This window comes from Leuciscus leuciscus, assembly GCF_965113295.1.
Source record: "Leuciscus leuciscus genome assembly, chromosome: 6".
In the NCBI taxonomy this organism is placed as follows: domain Eukaryota; kingdom Metazoa; phylum Chordata; class Actinopteri; order Cypriniformes; family Leuciscidae; genus Leuciscus; species Leuciscus leuciscus.
Genome location: NC_138730.1, coordinates 31,278,293 through 31,302,481, shown reverse-complemented (window position 1 = coordinate 31,302,481; position 24,189 = coordinate 31,278,293). Strand labels below are relative to the sequence as shown.

The following is a 24,189-nucleotide window of genomic DNA, read 5'->3' as shown; positions in this document are numbered from 1 at the left end:
AATATTTTGTGTGGCAATTGTTTTTTAAATACCACTGATTAAGAATTACAGCATGTGGGTTTGAAATAATATTAGGGTGAAAAACAATGAAGAAAGAATTGTATTATAATTCTGATTTGTAGTGTACACCAGCAGCATGTTGGTGTTTAATGGAAGATGTAGAAACAAACAGCAGAGTTCACATCTGTTCCCTGTCAGATCTAGAGAGGAAAGAGCCCTCTGACAGATAACCACCAGCAGAGCATTGAGGTGGTCCAGGAGGAGCAGAGAGCACCATAATCAGTGATGAATGATGACGGTGTTGATTATTTTAGTTTTAGTTTCCAATTATTGTGTCATGGAGGTCCAATGCACGGGGGGAACCTGTTTTGCTATTCACTATCTCTGTAGTCATAACCATATATACGTCTATTAACAGGGTCGTTTGACCAAAAATGGAACTTGCAAATCAATTCCTGTGATCCATTGAATTTTATTTTTTTAAAGCATGTATAAATAAAGCATAATATGTCAAGCTAGTAGTTTGCAATATGTCTCATGAGTGACTTTGGCTGAAGCCATTTACGCCCACAGGAATTTAGAGCTAGAGAGCAATACTTGAGGTCGCTTGTGATGAACCTAGTCCAAAGGGTCAAGAAATAGAATCATTTTGTTTTCTATTTTTATTTTGTCTGTGTATTTCTTGGTTTACACATTCCCGAGTTTACATTTACATCAGCAATGAGGCATTTTGCTGTCAGAGATTTCCGACACCATCCACTCTAATATGGAGACATCTTGAACATTTCCCGTGGCCAAGAGAAACATTTACCGCAATGGTTGATGGACTGCGTGCCACATCTTCCCACAGCATGCTGACAGATTGATTCTTACCGGTGCTCCTTTTATCGCAAAAATAAAACCGAATGAAAATCTCATTGCCACTGTAAAATGTGGTATATACATGATCATAAAACATATTATTCCGGTTTCTGTTCCTCCAGAGTCCTTCCCGCAATTCACAGAATCCTGTTTAAATTCACCCCAAGCACTAACTCATCAGACTTTGTCGACAATCTTAGTGCCAAAGCAAATGAATGATCTTATCGGTGTGTGTGCAGGTCAGTTGGACAGAGGGAATTTAAAGGATGTCATGGAACTGATGGATGCATTAAGCCAGTTGTAAAATAATCACAAATGATATGTGTCGAAAGTAACATACCAGGCTTCGCTAAAAGTCAACAGAAATAACGCAGCAGAGTCATGTGAAGCCTGGAAGTGAAAAGAGTGTTGAAATTAACAGTCGTGCATTTTGAAAATAATGGATGACTGTTTACTGAAATTCTCTCTGGATTTTTAGCTCCATGTCTTGAAAGTGAAAGGGTGGGGCAGTGTTTAGAACAGTATGCCATTCAAATGTTAGTGATATACATACATACATATATACACACACACACACACACACACACACACACACACACACACACACACACACACACACACACATATATATATATATATATATATATGAAGAGTTCAGATGCAAAAGCCTCTAAATGCCATCTGAAATTTTCTTATAGAATGATCATTTTTATCAAGCTTGTGTATTTAAGTTCAGTAATTTCACTTAAATGACAATTAATAGGTAATCTTCATTGCCATTTAAGTGAAATTATTGAATTTAAATATAGGAGCTTGATAAAAATGATCATTCTATAAGCAAATTTCAGATGGCATTTAGAGGCTTTTGCATCTGAACTCTTCATATATATATGTATATGTATATGTATATGTATGTATGTATGAGCAGTATCACTCGTCTGAACGGATTGTAAAATAGGCACAATGATTATATGAGTAAAATATTTGAGGTCTAAATAACTATATTCTCGCCTAAAAAACTACATTTAAAACTACATTTCGTGACACAACATCAGTAGTATTTTTTTTTAAATATGGTGGATTTGCTCGACTGCCATGACAAGGGGAGTGATACAAACGGTGAAACGGTTCCAGTTCTGATAGTGTGTGAATATTGCAATGCTGGATAAGGCTCTCAGCCAATCAGATTCGAGAACCAGAAAGAACTGTTGTGTACTGATTCTATGGCTCTCAATCCTAGTTATGATCAAACTAAATGTTTCAGTGTGAGTGAAAAGAAAATTCACTTATTTTATAATCAGAAGTAGTTTCATGCACATAACAAATAAATGCCTAACAGTTTAAATTAGAAGGACCTGAAAGATGCAGTGCATGAATGTTTAATGACTGTGAATGAGCTGCACTGGGTCTATAACGCCCAGCCTTGTTCAATCTCTTTCAAATCAATATACTTGTGGATCACACAAACACACAATTCAGCACAGAATGAAGGTCTTTCATCAGTCCATCTTAGCAGCATATATAAATATATATATATATATATATATATATATATATATATATATATATGTGTGTAAGGGATAATGTAGAGCAAGGCGGTTGTTATAGCGAATACAACCCCGACAGGCTGATCAGGACCCCGACGCGAAGCAGAGCCTGTTGTATTGGCTATAACAACCGCCTCGCTCTACATTATCCCGCTTATTACATGGCTACCTACCAAATAAATCAATAATTTGACACAAAATATTGATTTAAAAAGGAGTTTATTGATTTAAAACAATTGTATTGCTTCCACTAAAGAAAATAGTCCCTTCTGTCTCTACGGTTAGAATCCTGCGTCCATAGCAACGCTTTGTTTTTCATGGAAACGGTGTGTTATGCTTAGCAGCGGTATGTTATCAAGAAATAACAGACCGCATTCTACATTAGAATTCAACCAAGCCATGTAATATATATATATATATATATATATATATATATATATATATATATATATATATATTTATTATCTCATTTTATCATCGGCAGCATGTCAAAGGTTTTCTTTTTCCACGGACATCAGAGTTTATCATTTTTAATATAGTTTCAGAGTAAAGTTGACAGGTTTTATGATCTATTCATTCTACTTTGGAACACATCTAGATGTTTTATGATATTCAAATACCCCTCATATCTGCCAGACCCTCTCATCTCCTCTTGCCCTCATTTGTTACCAAGCAAAACAGTTGCTTTTATATTGGAGACTCAATATAAATTATACCACAGCACATGTTCCAGTTGCTCTGCACCACATCCAGTAGGTCTTTCTCATTTTAGGCTGATGATAAGTGAAGAGGTCGGCTCAGGTTATGCTTTAGATTATGTGTCATGATTAATATTTTATTTTGAACCAACAAGGCCAATCATAGGTAGACATTTAGTCTGCTCTTGTAAGTCATGGTTCTGGAGGAATTTTTTTTCCTTTTTTTTTTAGATGAATGAGAATGCTAACAGAAAGTTTTCTTTTCCCTGGTTTCACAGACATGGCTTAAGCCTAGTCTCAGACTAAAATGCATATTTGAGCTGTTTTAACTGAAAGCAACTTGCACTGACATATCTTAAAATATGTCAGTGCCATTGTTTTGTCTCAAGACGCACACCAATAATGTTTCTTTCTAAGGAACGTTTATAAAAGCTACTTGAATGTCCTAATTGAACTAATGCCTAATCCTGGCTTAATCTAAGTCATGTCTGTGAAATCCCTCTGTTTGTTTGTAGTTGTTTGGTCTTGATTTGACCCTTGTATGTGGGTCCCTTGTATTATGTATGCGTTTGATTTCATCAATGATCTTCTGAGCTGTGGACTATTAGGGTCTTTGTTTTGTTTCTCTCTCTCTCTCTCTCTCTCTCTCTCTCTCTCTACTACTGTCAAGCACAATTTTTTTCGCATTAAACCAGCATTGGAGTCAACATTTTCCCCTTTTTGTGTGGCTCCATTTGAGAAACTTTACAGATGATGCCACAGGTTTATGAAGAACCACTGTTCACATTCCTTGCTGCAAATATGGTTAAAAGAATGGTCATCTGATTCCTCTCAGGGCATGCACTGGGTTTCTTCATCTTAATTTTATATGAAAATTTGACAACACACACGCACACCACGCACACCACACACACCACACATACACTTCATTCACCCTTTCACTGTTGTGATGTGTTACCTAAAATTTGTTTTTCAGCTTGCATTTAAAAACAAAAAGGGAAAAGTTTACATTAGAAATGAAATGGAGGGGAACATAATTAGTAGTCTTTTGGGAACTCTGGAGAGAGCCAATCAAGGGGTGCATACTTCAGTAAAGTGAGATGCCAGCACTAACATGGGGCCTCAAAACATTGTTGTCCATGAAAACATGTTGTTGCCATGGAGTTTTTGTTTATTCTATCTTTCTCTTAGCATTAGATGTGGTCAGTCAGTCAGGCAACCTGTGGAGCGTGTCATCCTTTGCTCCCATGGGATGTTTAGGGATTTCATGTCTCCCGACGTCATGTAAGGTGAAAATACACCTTTATTGTTTGCTTCAGATAAGATTTTGTTCCGTTGTTCTCCAGTGTCTCAGATTGCGAACTCTCATTCCAGAAACTGTTGCTAGGGGTTAATTGTGTTTTTTGAAAATACATCTTTTTAAGTGACTCATAGAGGGTTTCATTTTCAATAAATTTCTGTAATCTAAATCAAGCTTTGGATACTGCCCAAAAACATAGCAGGGTTGCCTCCAAAAAAACCCTCTTTGAGAGGAGGCCAGGAAAAAGAATTTTAGGATAGATACCTCAAAGTAGACAGCTTGAACTTACACTGAGCAGTAGGCTATCTGAGATAAATATATGAAGAGTTCAGATGCAAAAGCCTCTAAATGCCATCTGAAATTTTCTTATAGAATGATCATTTTTATCAAGCTCGTATATTTAAATTCAATAATTTCACTCAAATGGGAATGGAGATTACCTATTAATTGTCATTTAAGTGAAATTACTGAACTTAAATATACAAGCTTGATAAAAATGATCATTCTATAAGAAAATTTCAGATGGCATTTAGAGGCTTTTGCATCTGAACTCTTCATATATTCATCATCGGATTACAGTAGGGTCATGGTATCTTTACTATTAAGTCTTGAAACATTGAGGAAAACACCTAACAAATTGCACCGCAGGTCCTTATGCCTAAAATAAAACTAGGCAACACTTTATTTTACAGTGTCCTTGTTACACATCTTACATGTAGTTAAAGGGGTGGTTGAATATGATTTTGACTTTTCTAACTTTAGTTAGTGTGTAATGTTGCTGTTTGAGCATAAACAACATCTGCAAAGTTACAATGCTCAAAGTTCAAAGCAAAGGGAGATATTTGATTTTAAAGAAATTGCTTTTTAAGGACTACAACAAACGGCTGGAAGGGACTACACAAGCTTCCTCCCGGGTTAGTGACATCACAAACCCTAAAATGTACATAAACCCCACCCCCAGGAACACGATTTATAGATTATCATGACAGAATAATGCTAATCAATGACTAGAAGATAACTACACATAAGCTACATAAATTCATGAACTAACCATTCAGAAATGTCCTGTTGCTTCTACATGTTGTCACTTCTTCTTGAGTCTCTCCATCATTGTCTGACTCCTGTTTGAACATAAAAGGCTAAAAGTTTTTGAAATTTCCAGTGCATGTGTGTGTGAGGTAAAATGACACAAGTTCTTGAAGCTCCGCCCCCTGTGCCGGGAGCAGCAGCTCATTTGCATTTAAAGGAACAGACACACAAAATACTGTGCGTTTTTGCTCACCCTCAAAAAGTGACAGTTTTAACATGCTGTATAAAAATATCTGTGGGGTATTTTGAGCTAAAACTTCACACACACACTCTGGGGACATCAGAGACTTATTTTACATCTTGTGAAAAGGGCATTATACCACCCCTTTAATGTAATAATTAGGGCTGGGGGAATTAACGCGTTAATCTTTGCGATTAATTTGAAATGTTTAACGCGTTAAAAAAAAATAACGCAATTGACGCAGCACTTTTTTTTTTTGCCTCGTTTTAATGATTTCCTGTTGCGTCTGCTATTAAAAAGGCCGAAATATGCCGTCCCGCCCCTCCATGTTCGGCGGTCAGGTTTCATTCTCGGGCAGCTTTCATGAGCGGGTCTTTTCCGCTCGGTATGTGCGTCGCGCTCTGTGCTCCGCGCGCGTGAGTGTGTGTGTGTGTGTGTCGGTCGGCGCGCTCTGTGCTCCGCGCGCGTGCGTGTGTGTGTGTGTGTGTGTGTGTGTCGGCTCGCTCTGTCGTTAATGGCCCAGCAGCGGCGAGCTCTCCGTTCCGTGTATGTGTGTGTGTGTGTGTGTGTGTGTGTGTGTATGTGTGTGTGTGTCGGCGGCTCTGTCGTTAACGGCCCAAAGGCTTCAATCATGTACTAAGCACTGGAAAAGTAAAGTCCACTCAAGTAACGTGAAATTTCTCTGTTGACTTCTGTTTGCTGAGCTGGTATAGCCATGCTGGGCAACAATGGTAAAATGACCTGCTCTGATCACATGCTCTGGTAATAATAGCTTTGTAGGACTATATTTTGTTTTAATAATTAATAAAATAATAATAATAATAATAATCTGTTAAATTGATTATGTTGATTGATTATTGAAAAAGAATAATATATTGATATATTGATGTTTAATATTTTAATATAGGGCTATTTTCTGTTCCCTTTTTTTCCTGTGTTGTGTAATTAGGTGATTCTAAGTTTAAATATTGATGATTACAAGCTTGGGGGAAGCGCAATTAATTGCAATTAATTACAGAAATTGTGCAATTAATTAGTTAATTTTTTTTAATCGATTCCCAGCCCTAGTAATAATAAATACCAAGTTCTGGGACGAAACTCTAGATGGCACAGGCTGATAGGTCCTTAACTAATTTGGTTGCGATCGCATCGTCATCTACATAGCGCAGCTGTTTGGTTGCTGTTCCATTAGCGGCCAGTGAGCTGCGGCTCAACACTTAAATACCGATAGTGTTGCTGTTAGCAGTCTGCAGCGCGCTTTCAGAAACCCTCCACCTTCCCCAGCTCCACCTGTATAGATCTGCTGTACAGGGGTTATTTCATGTATGTGCAGCAGCATGTCTTACATGCTTACAGCAATCTCTGTGAAAGTATTGGCAGGAGCAAGTCTCTGTACTTGCTCTGCAGCAGCAGCAGCGTATCAGATCTATTCCACCAAGACCAAATACATTACCATTACCATGCCAATCTCTCCGAGAGTTGTCATGATGCATAATTGCGTGTAACTAATCCTAAACCAAACCCTAATCCTAACCCTACAATAAGTGCATGTAGTTACTTATTATTACTCAGTACTTATGTGTAATTACACTGTATTAAGGACACCATAAAATAAAGGGTAACCTAAAACCATCAAACCAAAACAGAAAGAATGATTTTTTTGGCTGTCAGTTTAATGTAATAACTTAGCAAGATTAGTTATGATGAAAAAAAGTCAACATGAGGCTTAAATATGATTTATTTTATATTGTCTATTGTTGTGGTCATCTGCATGTCACGATTTGGACATTTCCTGACTATTGTTTTGTCTTGTGCCAGATATACACGAGGTCTAGGTCAGATGATTTTGTGTAGCGCTTCAGATGGTTGAGTACAGCGTTGTTTAACATTCACTGGCAGTTTTCCTCTTGCTGGCCGGTGCAGATGCATTCCACACATCCTTCCCATTTACTGTTACACGATTCTTTAGTTTAGGTATTAGGTCATTTTTCTTTTTCCAGCCAATAACAATTTGAAACTTATCTTACAACCTTGTGTTTAAATGAACGTGCTACATATTACAATTTAAATATCTGAATCTAAAACACGTGCGTTATTAATGTTGTTTTTAATTCAGATATTTAACTTGTAATATGTAGCACGTTCATTTAAACACAAGGTTGTAAGATAAGTTTCAAATTGTTATTGCCAATAAATGTGTAATGTGCTTAAGGTAATAAAATGGATGGAGAACAAGAATAAAGAAATAAATGAAGTGTACACAAGCTTGAAACTGAAGAATGAAAAATGCTATTGCTTATGACTTGGAGAATTGGACCACGGCAGGAAAAACATTTTGGATTGGGTGTAGGTTTAGCAGGGATAAATTCTACAGAGATCTCCTTGCCAGCTGCTCTTGCACAGGGATGTGGAATCAGGTAGAAGCTGGGCTCTATGAAAGGACTCCACAAGCACAAGAGAGCCAAAAGTATATTTGGCAGACTGCTCTTTTTTTCCAGTTATTGGCATCAGATCCTTTAGGTTAGGTAAATTCCGTTAGGAAGGCCTTATTACACATTTAAAAGTGTTTATGCATGTTAAATTTGATAATTGTAGTCCACTCTGGAAGGTTGGACTTCGCTCCCTTGGGCATTGCAAATCAGGTATCCATGCTCTCGCACAGGTGAAGTAATGACATTGAAGGAAGTACAAGGAAGTTAGGAAGTTTTGTCTGGAATAACAGATGCAGTTTTATTTTATTTGAAAGGAATAAATGAGAAATGCCACCTACCATAAAATATACAGAACTCCCTTTGGCATGATTCATGCATTTCATTCCTCTGAGATTCAAGGAACATCCGTACAGCCTCATGTTCAGAGAAAACTGTTAATTGAACATTGTAAAATGAAGTAACTCATGCATGAACCTTTAAAGAACTTTAAGGGCACATTTACTAGTTCAGTCTGTTTAGGTTTTTTGGACACGTAAACGGTTTTGTAAGGTTCTGCATATTGAAGGCTATAGTTTGCCTGTTAGAATAAGATTAATTCTATTGAAACTATGATTCATTCTTAGATTAATTGTGTATAATGTGAGCATGATTTTAGATTTTTTTTTTCTTCTATTTTTGGTATTATTTTCATGTTATGACTGATAACTGACACGACCCATATCAAAATTGAATACTATTTGTTTTCTAAATAAATCAAATAAAACAGAAAATCAATGATTTGAAATGCTACAAGTGAATTTAGGCAGTACAACATTTTAATAAAGAGTATGAACAATTATATTTGACTACATTTAACAGTGTTATTGGCAACACTTTACTATAAGGTCCCATTAGTTAATGTTAGTCTACTAATTAAACTAATTAACTAAAAATGAGCAACACATTTGTTAGAGTATTTATTAATATTTCTTAATGTTATAAAAGATAAGTGTTCATTGTTAGTTCATATTAGCTCAGGTCTATTAAATACTGTAATATTAACAGATACAAAGTTTGATTTTAATAATATATTAGTAAACCTTTAAATTAACATTAACTAAGTATTATTCATTGTTGGTTCATGTGATTAACGGATATTAACAAATGGAACCCGAGTTTAAAGTGTTACCCGAAATTATTAGTGTTTTTCTAAAATGAAAAACGGCAAAGATAATTTAAATGAGCATGCACAATTAAATATCCAATATCGCGCTATACTGATAAATTAATTTTTAATATAATAATCTCAACAAAAAAAATTATTTGTAAATGTACATTAAATAAACACATTCCTTTTTTCGTTTTTTTTTTCGTTTAAATTAGTTTTCTTTTTTGTTTTGCAGCCGTTCGGAGGAGATGGTTGGTGCGACACCATTAATAACCGAGCGTACTGCCAATATGACGGAGGAGACTGCTGTCCATCCACTCTCTCATCTAGAAAGGTAAATCAGATCCTCTAAAGCTCATTTGAAGGGCTATTCCTCTCATCCTCATTCCATCTTATGCTGCTTAGTCATTTTCTCATTCCTCTCCCAGAGTGCCAATCTCGGTCTCATATCGTACCGTCACATTGTCAACCCTTTCCATGAACGTCGCCCACATCATTAGGCACTCAGGTGGCGTGTTCTCCCATAGAGAGAATGAGCTCGGGGAAAGTGTCTGTCATAAATAAATGACTGGATAGAGCAGCTTTTATTAGCAGGTGGCCAGGTGTCAGCGGTCACGGGCAACTGTAAAACAAGCAGGGTCTGAGAAAGTGAAATAAACCGTGAGGAACAGCATCCTGCCACTGTTGGTCCGACGGAGCTGCCATGCTTCTGTTTACGCAGGCCATGGAAAAGTCAGAGTACGTTGGTGGGGCAGTCTGGTTTAAGAGCGTCTAGGACGAGAGCCAGAAAGAAGGTTGGACAATAAAGAACAAATTCCTCTCATCCCTCCTTCTGTGGCTCATTTTCTAGCATCCAAATACCTGCCAAATGCACAGGAAACAAAATGATATACTCAGATACTCTTGCACTTTTTTGTGTGGGTGATCCAAAAGCAAATATTTGGGTATTTTAAAATGCGTCTGTCATGATTATTTAGCATGAAACTAAAGCTAAACTTCAGCGTTCCAAAGAAATGCATCACAAATGAGTGAATGGTCTCCATTGGACTACAAATGGACAATTGCATCCCATAAACATCAGGTGAAATCAGCGCTTATCCTCTAGTTTCATGTTTACTTTTCCTGCAGTAGGCCGCTTAGCTGGGAATTTGGGTTTATTTTGTAACCTGTGGTGATGGCACGAATTCTGGACAAGAACCTCCTCCTGTTGATTCTTAACATGTGTTCTCCTTCTTAACATGTGTTCTCCTCTCCTCTCATCTGCTCACAGTCGGGCTTTCTCTCTCTCTTTTTTTTGTTCTCTGCAGCCCTGAACGTGACCATCCTGTCTTAATCAATCCTAGACATCCTTCTAGTGTAAAAACCCCAATCCTTGATTTTCTAGTTATGAAAATAAACACCCGACCAGGCCATTCTCCAAGTTTTTGTACATATTTCTTCAATAAACGGTTTGGTCATTTTGAGTAATTTGGTCAACAGTTGATATCGATCAGACATCTGGAAAAAGGTAACACTCATTGTTTTGATCTACTGCGATGTATTTTCGAGCCGAATTATCCGAACCACACTTTGATCTCTCGTTCAAAGACTGCGTGTGGCTCCCACATACCGTATATGTTTGTGGCCGAATATTTTTTGGACGCTGTTTGTAAAAGTGTGTCTGATTGATTGACAGGTCATTCAGTTCGGGGTGGACTGCGATCACGATGAGTGCACCTGCCGTGACCCCGAAGCCGAAGAGAACAAGGGCACAGCCAAGCGAAAGGAGCCAGGACCGCTGTGAATGATAGCAAGGCGGAGAGCGCGCAGACAGCTCTCAGACTGGCTTGAAAAGAAAATGTCAAATAACCTGAATGTTGTTTCTCGTGCCACATGAGAGAGAGGCTGATCAAAGGCAGTAATTCAAACCATAGCATTGCATAAAAACAATCCTCTTCAATACTAATCTATAAAATACTACCTAATATATTTTCAAAAACTCTAACATAGGTGTAGATGTAGATATGACCAATATTTTAGCCCACAATCATTTACGTACACCATCGAGCACACAAAAATTGTTTCATGTGTAGCATAAAAATCATAAATATTTTATACAAATAACTTTTGCTTGTTGTGAGCCACATTCTTTAAACTATCTTCACCTATATGTCATTAATACAGGTATATAAACAAGTGCTTATCTTCAGAATTCTGGATTTATTTTATACCCTCTACATTTACATGCAAAACCAGTGAAATGCATGTGTGCTTTGGGAAAAGACAGTTCATTTATTGCAATTGTAATGGAAATATATGATACTATTTTTGTATGCTCTTCAGTCTGTTAAAGTGTAGTGTCACTGTCATATCAATAAAGTATAAATACACACTATTAAAGACAAGTTCGGTGGGATTTAAAAAGTCTATTGTCCATTATTGTGCGCAATATAATTATTTGTATTTAAATATAAGATATATTTAATTTTAAGATTCAAATTATTTTTAACTATCAAATGGTGCAAAATGAAGACTGAAATACAATATGAAATCAAGAATATTAAAGTTGAAAATTAAATATATTAAGGGTAATTTCTTTTAATAATATAAGGAAATTAAATGGTAAAGAATTGTTTTTATTTTTTATTACGTTATTGATCTTACTGTGAATGATCCATGAAAGTTTAATGTTTTTTACCTTCAGACTCTCTGTTGACATGTCAAGACTTCTCCAGTCATTTAGTCCTCTTAAATCCCACCCCTTTTCTTACAATCAACTGCAAGCTCGCATTTAGATCTGGCTCCAACCAATCAATAGAACCAAGTCCCGGCCCTTTTTCCACCGATAATTCATTTTACTCTGATGTAATATAGTCACAATATAGAAGAAAAGATCTGCCACTATACTTCCATTTCGACTTGAAAGAACTCTGTAACTCTCATTACTTTTGTTAAAATTTCAGTTGAAAAATTAAATAATCATTGATTTAATTTGGCCAATTTTATTTGGAATAGGAAATAAAACATAAACAAGACATGTTATTGTACACAACTTTTAAAATGATTATTTTCATAATACTGCTTATACTTTAAAAAACGTCTGTACAGTTGCTTGACTTCGCATACCTTAGTTTGAATACTACATTCAGCACATTAGTAATAGATTTAATATCTAATTAACATTTACATTTGCTATAGCTCTTTCCATATCTATATGCACTACAAAGACAGACATTTTCATCACATGAAGAAGATACAGTTTTAGTTCTTGTGAAAAAGTCTTACCTATACAAGCTGGTGTATGCACTATTTGATAAAATACACCACTAGTTCTAAATGACACTTTAATGCAACTTTCCTTTGCCTGTACACTGTACATTTGTATGTTCAAGGCCAAAGACACATCACTTGAATGCTTCTTGAAAAATCAGGATGGATTGCTCACGTTCCCACCAAATACTTTCCCATTCATCATTAAATGGCCAATTAATGTTAAAACTGATGGAGCAGATTCTCTAGAGAGAAGCCCTAAAGGGGAGGCCATGTTTAGGTACAACCCCTGACTAGTCCTCTAGTTGTCCAAATCGTTTAAAGTTCCTTGGGTTCTCCATAATCATTGTACATAACGGAGAGCATCTGATCTTCACATGCCTTACGTAAGTCTTGGCTGAGATTCACCCAGCTGAGCCCGAATGCTTTGGTATCTGTATAACGACAAGACAGATATTTAAGGGATGCTCTGCGCAAGCCAATTTTTGGTTCCTGGAGGAGACCCCGGCACCAACCGCTGAGTTCATCCAGCTGAGACAGGATCAATCCAGCTTTCCTGCAGTAGCAAACACAAAGATGATATTGAATTAGTAATATATGTTAATTTAGATACATATTTTCTGGATTATATGCATATGCAACACAATTCAATCAACTATACTATATTATTATTATTATTAGGGGCCAAACACCAAAGGTGTTGTACCTATTATATCCGTCAGTTTTCTCATTACTCTTCTTTTTGGAGTCTCTAACTCAATCCCTCTAGCGCCACCAACTGTCCAAATATGCAATTATGTTTATGCCAATAAACAAATTTCTTTTTTAAACCGATTCTTTGCCTCAAGATGATTCGAAAGCACCCATGTGATTATATTTTTGAAGATGTTTAAGCCATTTTTGACTAAAATAATCTAAAATGTCTTTAATTAGATGGTCTGATGCTCCCAGCCATGCTTGGATAAATCATTGTGGGTTTTTTTTGTGCATGGCCCCTTAGTCGCTGCTTGCAGCTATATTTATTATTACTGTTGTTATGATTATTATTATGAAAAAACAACAACACTTAAATTGAGCAACGATTCATTTAAATTGAACAAAAGTGACTATAAAGACATATAATGTCACAAAATAATTGTATGTGAAATAAATGCTGTTCTTTGAACTTTTTATTCATCAAAGAATACTGATTTTTTTTTTTAAAGTTAAGCAGCACAACTGTTTTCAACATTGATAATAAGAAAAGTTTTTTTGAGCAACAAATCAACATATTACAATTATTTCTGAAGGATCATGTGACGATGAAGACTGTTGTGATGGCTTCTAAAAATGCAGCTTTGCCATCAAAGGAATATATTGCATTTTAAAAAAAATACAAAATAGTTTAGATAAGTGTAATAATATTTCACAATTTTCAACAAACGTTTTATGAAGTATTTTTTCTTTATTCATTATCTTTTGGACGATTAGTCAACACATCCTCAGTAAAATAAAAACTCACTCACATCCTTTTCATTTAGGCTCAAATCTAATTTGATTCCTTTATAGTAATATTTGTTTTATTTTTGTACCATCTAATTACAACAAGGTCTCAGTATGGACGCACACAGCACATTTCTTGTTCCGCAAGTGATGTGCAAGTTAGTATTTTCTGCTAACAGCTATTGTGATATTCATACCGCATAGTTTTTATAATATTGCTGTTACGCAATGCTCTTGACACTGGCTTGAAATTTTTCTTCCTTCAGTGGTTTAAACATTGAGCATTCCATTCCGTTTATCCATTCTGAGAATGCCCACCTCACAAGCTGCTCCGGAGCATGAGACTGAAAGATTGATGGGAGACTCCAATATAATAAATAGAAACTGCAGGAGATGGCCATATTCAGCTAAAACACAGGTCTTCTGTCTGCACCCCTTAAATTACGCTCTTCAAAATCTGGACTGAAGAGATTGATCATAAATCAAGCCTGTGGTGTACTCTAATGGCAAAGCCTTTAAAATGAAAATTTTTCCCATCAAGAATCTTTTGAGGTAGCAGGACCGATTAGGTGAACGGCAGTTAAGGTTAAGTACCTGTGAATTCTATTAGCGACAGTGACTTTAGAGGACGTTTACTGAGTATGTGTGAATGCGATGAAGCGCCAATGTCCTTCGCAAAAGACAAAAAGCTGAAATGTGATACCAAGAGTACGGAAAGAGCGCCTCATTCCTAAGTCATAGCTTCACTTCAAACCCCTGCCAAACCAGAAGCTCAACACTCTACTGTATAAATACCAAAAACCAAATCTGTGTGGACCAACCAGGCTTTTGGGGTAGCTAAGTGCATTTTTAAGTTTACGATTAAAATGTGGCTTAAATCGATTAAACTGATCGCACAGTGTTTCGATTGGTTGTTTTTGAAATTATTGAACTTAAGTATAAAATCATTATTTTCTTTGGCTTCCGCTTAATTCACAACGTATAATAATGGAATTTTAATGATGTCAGAAATCACTAGCATATTAAATGAAAAATATTCCCATCTGCAGTAGAGATGCTGTCATTTATATCATTCTTTTGAATGTATTTGTGTTTTTAATATCTTGCCACATTTCAGTGGTTGTAGGAATTTGGATGTTTATTTGCTTAAAACAAAACCCTGTGGTTTGTTATCCTTTAATTTTTCAAGAAAGTCCGTTTTGGTCTCCAAATAGCAACGGTTGTCACCATAAATTCCAGCATGTATGGAAGTGGAAAGTGGCCTCTAATTTCCAAGGTACGTTTTCAACCTCTTGGCCTCTGCCAGTGCCTCTCTCACTCTCGCTTTTCCGAAATCTCTTGCACTAGTCTGAGAGGAAACAATCAGCTGCATTCCACCGACACCCACAGTAACACACCAACCACATTTCATAACATCCATTTGAAATAGCCTCATGAGAGAGTGACAACGCTCCTTATAGTAACTGTATAGCATTAATCTCCTATGAAAACAAAGAAAGAACTTTGACCGAACACACTGAATTCCACCAATTATAGCGTGAGTCAGTCCAACCAATAGGCCCACCAATTAAGAGTGAGTCACAAGACAACCTTTATGATATCTCAAAAAGAAAGAAAACATAGGAAACATATTTGTCTTTTTAATCCATTTTGTTCCAAGTCAGGACCTGAGTGGGACCAGTTTAGTGACAATTATCTTGTATTATGACTAGTTGAAGAAAATTGCATTTAAATAAGGAAACCCCAGTGAACTGCATTCCTTTTGTATCAAAGACTTAGAAACAAATTCTCTTTGTTTATACTATCCTATGCCTTAAAAAATGCCGTACGGGCGTAATGAGATTGGAAATGACGCATACGAGTTGTTTGGAAGGCAGATGCTGTGGAGATAATGGCCCATCTCCCCAGACCTCCACTTGAACGGCCTAAAAACTTACGCAACATTTCATGAAACTGGGTCGATCACAGGAGCATGATCACACGCTCCAGTCAATGTGCGAATATATGGATGAATTCATATGAATGAATGTTGTTTTTGAGTTATCTTGATGCATTCGTCGCAGGAGACAGCTTTAGGGGGTAAATTAATACTAATTGATCTACTATCATTTAAACTCAAAGTTCTCAAACCTCAACGATGGCCAGTGTATTATGACATCACTTGACTCAACATGGGGGTCAACCGATCATTTGCCCTTTAGCAGTCACAGGGTCCTCCTTATGGAAAGGTTAATGATAAATAGTAACTTTATACATAATGCAATGTATAAATGAAATTTAGTAACTTAGCTAACTCACTTCAAATAAATGTAAATAGAAATATAATGAAATTATTAAATACATCATGGAATGGTGTAATAAATAAACAAAATAATAATGAAATAAGTGCACATTAAAATGAAAAACAAACTGAAATATACAACTTGAAATAAAATGTAGTACAATATATAATGAAATTGAACACATTATGAACTGTTGAAATAAATAAATAAAAATAAGCATAGTGAAAAGAGAATACAAATAGCACATTAAATGTATGTACAATTAAAAGTGATGGTATTGTTATTTATTGATTCCATGATGGCATTGATTGAACATTTTTTGCAATAGAAATGTTTCTTTGAGAAAAACAAAACAATCATTGCATCAGGATATTCAGCTACTTGTGAAAGTCTGTCAAAGGAGAAAGAGAGGTATAGTAAAGGGAAGAGCAAACTGGAACATGCTAAATCATGTATGACTGAGAAAATATCCAAGGCCTGAATTTGATTAAACTAGCATGAATCCATGATCTTGGTTTGAAAGCAGCACTGTTTAAGTCCTCACAGCAGTTAACTCTCATCAGTCACACTGGGTGGGATAGAGTTTGATATAAGTGTGTTTTAGAGCAGTAACTCGGGAGCAAGAAAGGAAAACCTTGCAACATGGAGACGATTAAATACAACCTTTTAATTTGAACCGAGGCCTCAGGTACGGTCGTCCAAATGGCCTTAATTAAATTCACCTGCCTCTACTGTGCATCAGCGAGGAAGCGTTCAAGTTTTATATCGAACACATGGCTACGTTTAGAAAGCGTTTCAGTGCAATTCTAAAATCCAGACCTTATTTGTCTTTGGTTTGTTTTGGAGGGTGTATAAAGATTGCCACCCTGTTCTGTGGTCAGCGTGATGCCTTAGTGATCCCTTTAAATGTACTGTAATCAGTTTGATTGCAATTTAAACCTAATTAGAACAAATTCTCTAATCACGTCTGACGTTAGAATCCATAATAGAATAATCTGCGTTTACTATGTAATTTAAAAAGCACATAAAAGCTTGTGAAACAAGATATTAGGTTTAATTGCAATCAATAAAAATTAATGTGTCCCCCTAACATACCCACATCCATTCCAAGGTAACATACCATAATGCACTGCGTTGAGCTCAATGAAAATATTAATCCAAGATTGCTTAAAAAGCGAACAAAATGTGGATTATAAATATATTTAATTCTATAAATAGCTTATAAAATAGTTCATAGAATTAAATCAAAGATTTAATAATTCAAATTCACGCACATAAATGAAAAATAAATAATACTAATTTATAATTTTATGTAATGTTTTTTTTTAACAGAATTGCGCTGTTAGCTTAACAACATGCAAACAAGCGCTGTTTTACTTGGTCAAAACAATCATACTAAAAATAAGTTTGAGTGTGTTGATAGTTATGTTAACGACGTCACTGACAGGCGACGCAATGACACCGGCCGTAACATCCCATAATGCACTGCGCTGAGCTCAATGAAAATATGAATCCAAGATTGCTTAAAAAGCTAACAAAATGTTGATTATAAATACTGTATATTTAATTCTATAAATAGCTTATAAAATAGTTCATAGAATTAATTCAAATATTTAATCATTCAAATTCACGCACATAAATGAAAAATGAATAAAACCTATTGATCATTTTATGTAATGTTTGTGTTTGTTTTTAACAGCATTGCGCTGCTGGCTTAGCAACATGCAAACATCAAACACAATTGAAATCAACTGCAATTGTATCCAGTGTGGAGTGCAATTTGGAATCAATTTGGGACACTCTACTATAGAGCATCCCAAACTGGTTCCTTATAAAGTTCGATAATGGTTGCAATGCTGTCTAAAAAGTAAGCCGCCTATAAGCATTTAACTAGCTTTTGTAACAGAGCTTGAGAATCGTTTTACAAACCTGGGCCCCAGTTCATCTTCACAGCGCCAAGTGAACTCTCCAAAGCTCTCATAGCGCTGGTTGTAGTGGTAAAGTACTCGGTGGAGGGTAGGTGAGCCCAGGTCCATAAGCGTGTTGTAGGCTGTCTGCTGTTCCTTCCCGCTGGTGTAGCCATTGAAAAGGTTGTAAATCTTGTCTGCTATTTCTGAGGGGATATTCAACCAAATCAAATCACTTCTGATCTTCTGAATATTGCCCTAACCTAAGAAGTTCATTCTACAACATGTAAGCAGTTCTCTACCTTGAGCCTTGACGTCATCCACGGCAGGACAGGGAGTTTTCATCGTCACCTCACTCGGACTGGAACGCCGACCCGTGTTGTCCACCGCCCACAGCCGAAACCTGACATTGCACAATTAGACATTTGTCACATACTCAATTCTCAAGTTCCACTTTATTTTGATAGTCAACTTTAGACATTCTACTAACTATAAGTAACTTTGCAACTACATGTCAACTAACTCTCAGAGTATTAGTAGACCGTTAGCTTAGGGTTAGAATTAATTGAATAAGTTGAAAAGTTTTATAAACGTTACTGTAGTATGAAGAAAAGCTGGTCGAGAGCCTGGGACATTTTACACTACTGTTTTTATAATGCTTGTATGCTGCAGTCAGCCTCTGCTGCTCCTTTTGTTTGAGGTTTTTTAGGTTTTTTTGGACAATTAAAGTTACGATTATAGTTGCATCCGCCTCCTTCTTGCCTAAACTTTGTTAGTTACATTTGATCACTTAATTTAACATTATTTTATTTCATTCTAATGAAAAAGCCACAAGTGCTGAATTATTACATGTCACTTTATTTTGACTTATTAAAATTGTGGGGTAATGCAGCGCTGTTTTACTTGGTCAAAACAATCATACTAAAAATAAGTTTGAGTGTGTTGATAGTTATGTTAACGACGTCACTGACACCAGCCGTTACACTGGTTAAAATAGCTGATTTCTCTGGATTTAAACATTGTTGGAAACATTTGCGATAATGTAAGTACACAAGTCAACAAAATATATAAAATTGTTGGTAACACTTTATGGTTACATTTTATTTTAAGGTGTCATTGTTACAGTGTAATTATATATTTAAGTACTGAGTAATATTAAGCAACTACATGTACTTACTATAGGGTTAGGGTAGGATTAGGATTTGGTTAAGGGGTTACTTGCATGTAATTATGCATACACTGTAAAAAATTATCGTGATTTTAACGGTCAAAGACAGTGAAAAACTGTTAAATGGTTAAGAGAAAGTTTCCTTACTTTATACAGTAAACAACTGTGATAGATCTAACGGTACATTTAATGTAATTTTACTGTAAAATACTGGAAGTGAAAAAGAACAAGTCATTGTATAATTTACAGTGAAAAAGCGTAAATTGACATTCCCACAATTCCCTGCGTGACACTTCACATTTGATGTATTTTTGTTGAAATAACTATGTTTCTTCATAGTATTCTTAGTTTTTTTTCTAATCAGTTATGTACATTAGGGTTTTATGTTACATTTAATGTTGTTAAATTAATGCTTATTGCATTTCAAAAATTTCAGGTGTGTTACCATGATGGTGTTTAGTGTTTGTATGAATGACACTGAGCAGCTTCTATATATTAATATTAACTTTCTTGTGAAAGAGCTGCTTGTGATGATCTTTAATTCATCATGTGACTTTCATCTCCACTGTGATTGATGGTTGTCAGTGTGTTACTGTGGTACAAAACAGATATAAATACATCAATAGGTCAATAAATTAACATTATATCATATAATTAAATACGGTTTATTACTGTAAATTTAAGTAAAGTCTGTAAAATCTAAAATGTTGATACCGTATTTTTGACGGTAAAGTTCTGGCAACCACAGCTGCCGGTATTTTACCGTAAATTTTACAGATTTTTTTTTACAGTGTAATTAACTGTTATTACTATGGTAAGTACATGTAACATATGTAACAAGGACACTGTAAAATAAAGTATTACCCACTTTGTTACATATGTTACATGTACTTACCATAGCAAACCGTGACAGTAAATTATGCATAATTACATGCAACTAACCCTCAACCAAATCCTAATCCTACCCTAACCCTATAGTAAGTACATATAGTTGCTTAATATTACTCAGTACTTAAATATATAATTACACTGTAACAATGACACCTTAAAATAAAGTGTAACCAAATTGTTCTAGTAGTTTTTGGATATTTTAATACAAAAATCGTACATATTGTGCTTTAAAGCAGAAAGTCTAGTTGACGTGAAAGTGGACCAAAAAATAAAGTGTTACCATTTTTTTTGTTTTTTTTTGCCTTTTACAATATGATTGGGATATATGTTGCAGGCCAGATTTTAACCACATTTTCCAACATAAGCACCACAGCTCAACATGTTCAGAGCATGTTCTTTAAACAAAAGGCGATGCTTCCCAATAAAATATATCTATCTAACTACTACTACTACTACTAATAATAGTAATAATAATAATAAAAGATGCATGTCTCAAACAATAACATTTATCAAAAAAAACCTCAGGGTTAAGGTTAAATGTATAAATAAGTGTGTTTGGGATTCATTAGATTTGGTTGGAAATAACACTTCCAAACAGATCTTGGATATTATGAACCATTACCTTTTTAGGAGTCCTTTGAAGTTCAGAGTCAACAAATTGTTTCAGTGTGTGAATTATGTAATCATATAACAGCATATACCTCCATTAAAATCAAAATGCATGACTGCACCACTCCCATTACATAAGCATGAGTTTACGTCCGGCTCATGGCTTTGATTTGAGAATCCCTTAAGTACAGACAACTCAACTTGAACAATAGCAACCAGCTGTGGTGGTGTACCCACTCACTCCGAGAAGATCGCTGCAATGACTCCATCACTGGTGATATGTGCTGCAGGCTATGGGAGGCAGGTTGTAAAGATTACGTTGAACTACATCCCCATCTAGTGGAAGATATCATAAACAACTACCACCTGCAGTCTCACAGTAGTGAGATCCTCAAAGTGCCAGGAAGAGAGTGCATGAAAGCTAGGGAAATGTGATCCACTGTTATGTGTGTGTTTCATTAATAAAAGGGATCTAACTTATGAACATCGACTCTCTATAGTCTTTTCACATCAAGTAGAATACAATATGAAGCAGAAGTAGAAAAAAACCCTCTCTATTAAAACCTTGATTATTAATATTAATAACTATATTTAAATTTCACACACCTGTTTTGGTGATAGTAGTGAAAATAAAGTCTAAGACCACTGATGTATATCAATGACTGGATTGCTCATTGCGTTCTAAATTGCCAGCAAGCGGTGAAGCCACTGGAAGTGTTTGAAGAGCGGTCTTACGATTCCCTACCAACAGAAGGCATCATTGACTAACAGCCAAAACATTGACATTAAACCACCCGATTTGCAGCGTATCAGTCGCACGTGAATAGTTTTTAAGATGCGGGAAATATTAAGCATGAACAATGAACATATATCTGTCACAATCTGTGTGTTTAGTTTCGTTTTCATGGACTTAATGTTTGCATTCATCAGTTACCTGTGTTTCCTTTGTTCCTAATTTTCCGCCAGTCATCAGTTGTCATGGACACTCATCTAATCATCACATCTGTGTATTTAAGTTCCTCTTTGTGCTCCTTTCAGTTGTCCGGTATTTGTTTGTGTATTGCGTGCTACACGCTGTCTCGTTGCTTTAGAGTCTACTTTGGTTTACTTTATTTAACTAAAAGAACTTATATTTGATCTTCTCAGCCTTTCAGCATCCTCGGACTGACAACATTACGATATCTGGGATTATTATCAGAAATTGATTTGAATATACATTAACAATACATACAATCCCCTATTACTAAATTGCACTATATTACAATCAAAAGGGTTACCATGCATCATCTTGCAGCAATAGTAAAAATGCTTGGAAATAAAGCTTCATGTCTTTAAAACCACATGCAGTCAGCGCCATTTCTCTGAATAAGTTGAGAAGTGTGTATATTATTTCCTGATGTCTTTTATTGGCCAACATTCACTTCAGACTGGAGATCTTGGAAACCATTAGTAAGCCAAAGGTCAGCTCAAATTATATGGCTTTTTAGCATGTTTGTATATGAATTAAGTGTTATTTGTATATTGCTGAGCTAATTATTAATTTAACCAACATTTAAGTCATCTTTACTGCTTCTAAATACAAGCTGTTGTTACTAAAAACACTGTTGAGTCATTTACAGTTACTGTACGAATAAAAAACAGTATTATACTGTGCACAGCGAATAACTGTACATGATGGATTAAGCTGTATACACATGCCTAACAAAGCATAAATCTGTATTCAGATTTCAGAAGAATCACTGTGACATTTGCAATACAAATGCTAAGGTGTCTCGTCCGTCAGCTGATCTGATATTCGCTATTTTAATGAAGGTGAACGTAACTTTTAATAAGCAGGGGAAATTTCCGACTTTTTAACAAATGAACATTTAAGTGTTTAGGAAGTTTGCGTTGTAAGAATGTACAGGGAGACTTCAGATATAAAAACGTTGACTCGTTAGGTAAAATTCTCTCTTTTTTCAACTAATATTTACATTTTAGTTTAGCTTTATTTCAATGAATAGAAATGATTTTAGTTTTAGTTTTTAGTTAACGATAATAAACCTGCTAAGATCACGTTGAACATCTTGAAATTAGCTGTTAATTTTGCTGATATAATTTTTAATTAAAGAAATGATTCAAATTTAAAAATTAAAATGAAGCATTTTCACTAGCAGTCTCAGACTTTTGTACTGTGTTTTTCTTGAAACTTAAAACTCTGAGGTGAACCAGACAATAACACTGAACATGTCCATAGATAATATCAAGACAATCTGTGCTTCTTTGAACAATGGTCAAATATCGAAAACATTTGGAAAGAAGTATACTAAGAAGGACTCAATCCTCCCTCTGGGCTGGTGTAATATCTCCAGCATGCCCTGCATGTCCACTGTGTGTGTGTGTGTGTGTGTGTGTGTGTGTGCTAACTGTCAACATATGTGCAGGACATGTAACACAGGAAATCAGGAGGAAAGGTAGCAGGGCGTTTAAATTCAAGCACCTACATGTTGGATTACCCACATGAAAATTGCACCAACACAGACCATTGCAAGTAATGCTGCAATGTGTTAAACTGCAAAGACAGATGTTTGCAGACTTCAGAGGTTATTTTAGAGTAGGAATATATAGCAATATTAAATGCTAACCTCAAAATAATTGTAAAATATTTGTATATAGTTATAGACAACAAATGCTGCTCTGCAAAACGCAAATCCTTTTACTATGTTATTTTCCATACAGTAACAGTGTTCATGTACACGTACTATATATATATATATATATATATATATATATATATATATATATATATATATATAATAGATCATTTCTTTCTCCATTTATTAAAAACTTATTTTCAGAATTCTGAAAATTTTGTTTAATGTCCTTAAAAATGTATATCTTGACTTTATATATAATTTAATTAATACATTTATTATTGTTATTATTATTAACCATATTATTTTTAACCATATTACGACCCTCTGATGAGAACCACAGATTTATATTGTGATTTATCATTATTCATATATTGCAGTTCCTGTTTTTTTATCTACATTCACAATATATGGCTAATGTCAAGTGTTTACGAAAACCTTTTCATGTTTTTGCAGCACTGTTTAACACATCAATCTTTCTATTGCTGTTTCTGCTATTACCGCGAAATGCACCCCTTGACGCACTTTAAAACCATTCCAAAGTATGAAATGTTTCCCCATGCTGTATCTGAAGCATGTAAAACTCGCCCAAATTGAATAGGCCCACTGGGCGAGCAAACCATGTTCTTCCCTGTGGCACAAAATTGAACGTTCCTGAGAAAAGGATGTAATACATCACAAAACTATCCATGGGAGTCTAAACAGACAGGGGC

At 35.4% G+C, this 24,189-nt stretch overlaps 2 protein-coding genes across 4 annotated transcripts in view; one reads left to right on the top strand and one right to left on the bottom strand.

Moving 5' to 3' along the window:
- The window catches only part of pappa2 (pappalysin 2), a 60,131-nt gene extending 48,454 nt beyond the window's left edge, over positions 1–11,677 (top strand). The window contains exons 22-23 of the mRNA XM_082172604.1: positions 9,491–9,589; positions 10,931–11,677. Coding sequence (XP_082028730.1) covers positions 9,491–9,589; positions 10,931–11,038 — 207 coding nt within the window. The 3' untranslated portion in view covers positions 11,039–11,677. The remainder of the gene's footprint in view (positions 1–9,490; positions 9,590–10,930) is intronic.
- A 552-nt stretch (positions 11,678–12,229) lies between these two features.
- The window catches only part of astn1 (astrotactin 1), a 247,725-nt gene continuing 235,765 nt past the window's right edge, over positions 12,230–24,189 (bottom strand). For all 3 annotated transcript variants that reach the window (XM_082172607.1, XM_082172608.1, XM_082172609.1), the window contains 3 exons: positions 18,478–18,578; positions 18,198–18,381; positions 12,230–13,060 (listed from right to left, as the gene is read on the bottom strand). In XM_082172607.1, coding sequence (XP_082028733.1) covers positions 12,823–13,060; positions 18,198–18,381; positions 18,478–18,578 — 523 coding nt within the window. In that variant the 3' untranslated portion in view covers positions 12,230–12,822. The remainder of the gene's footprint in view (positions 13,061–18,197; positions 18,382–18,477; positions 18,579–24,189) is intronic.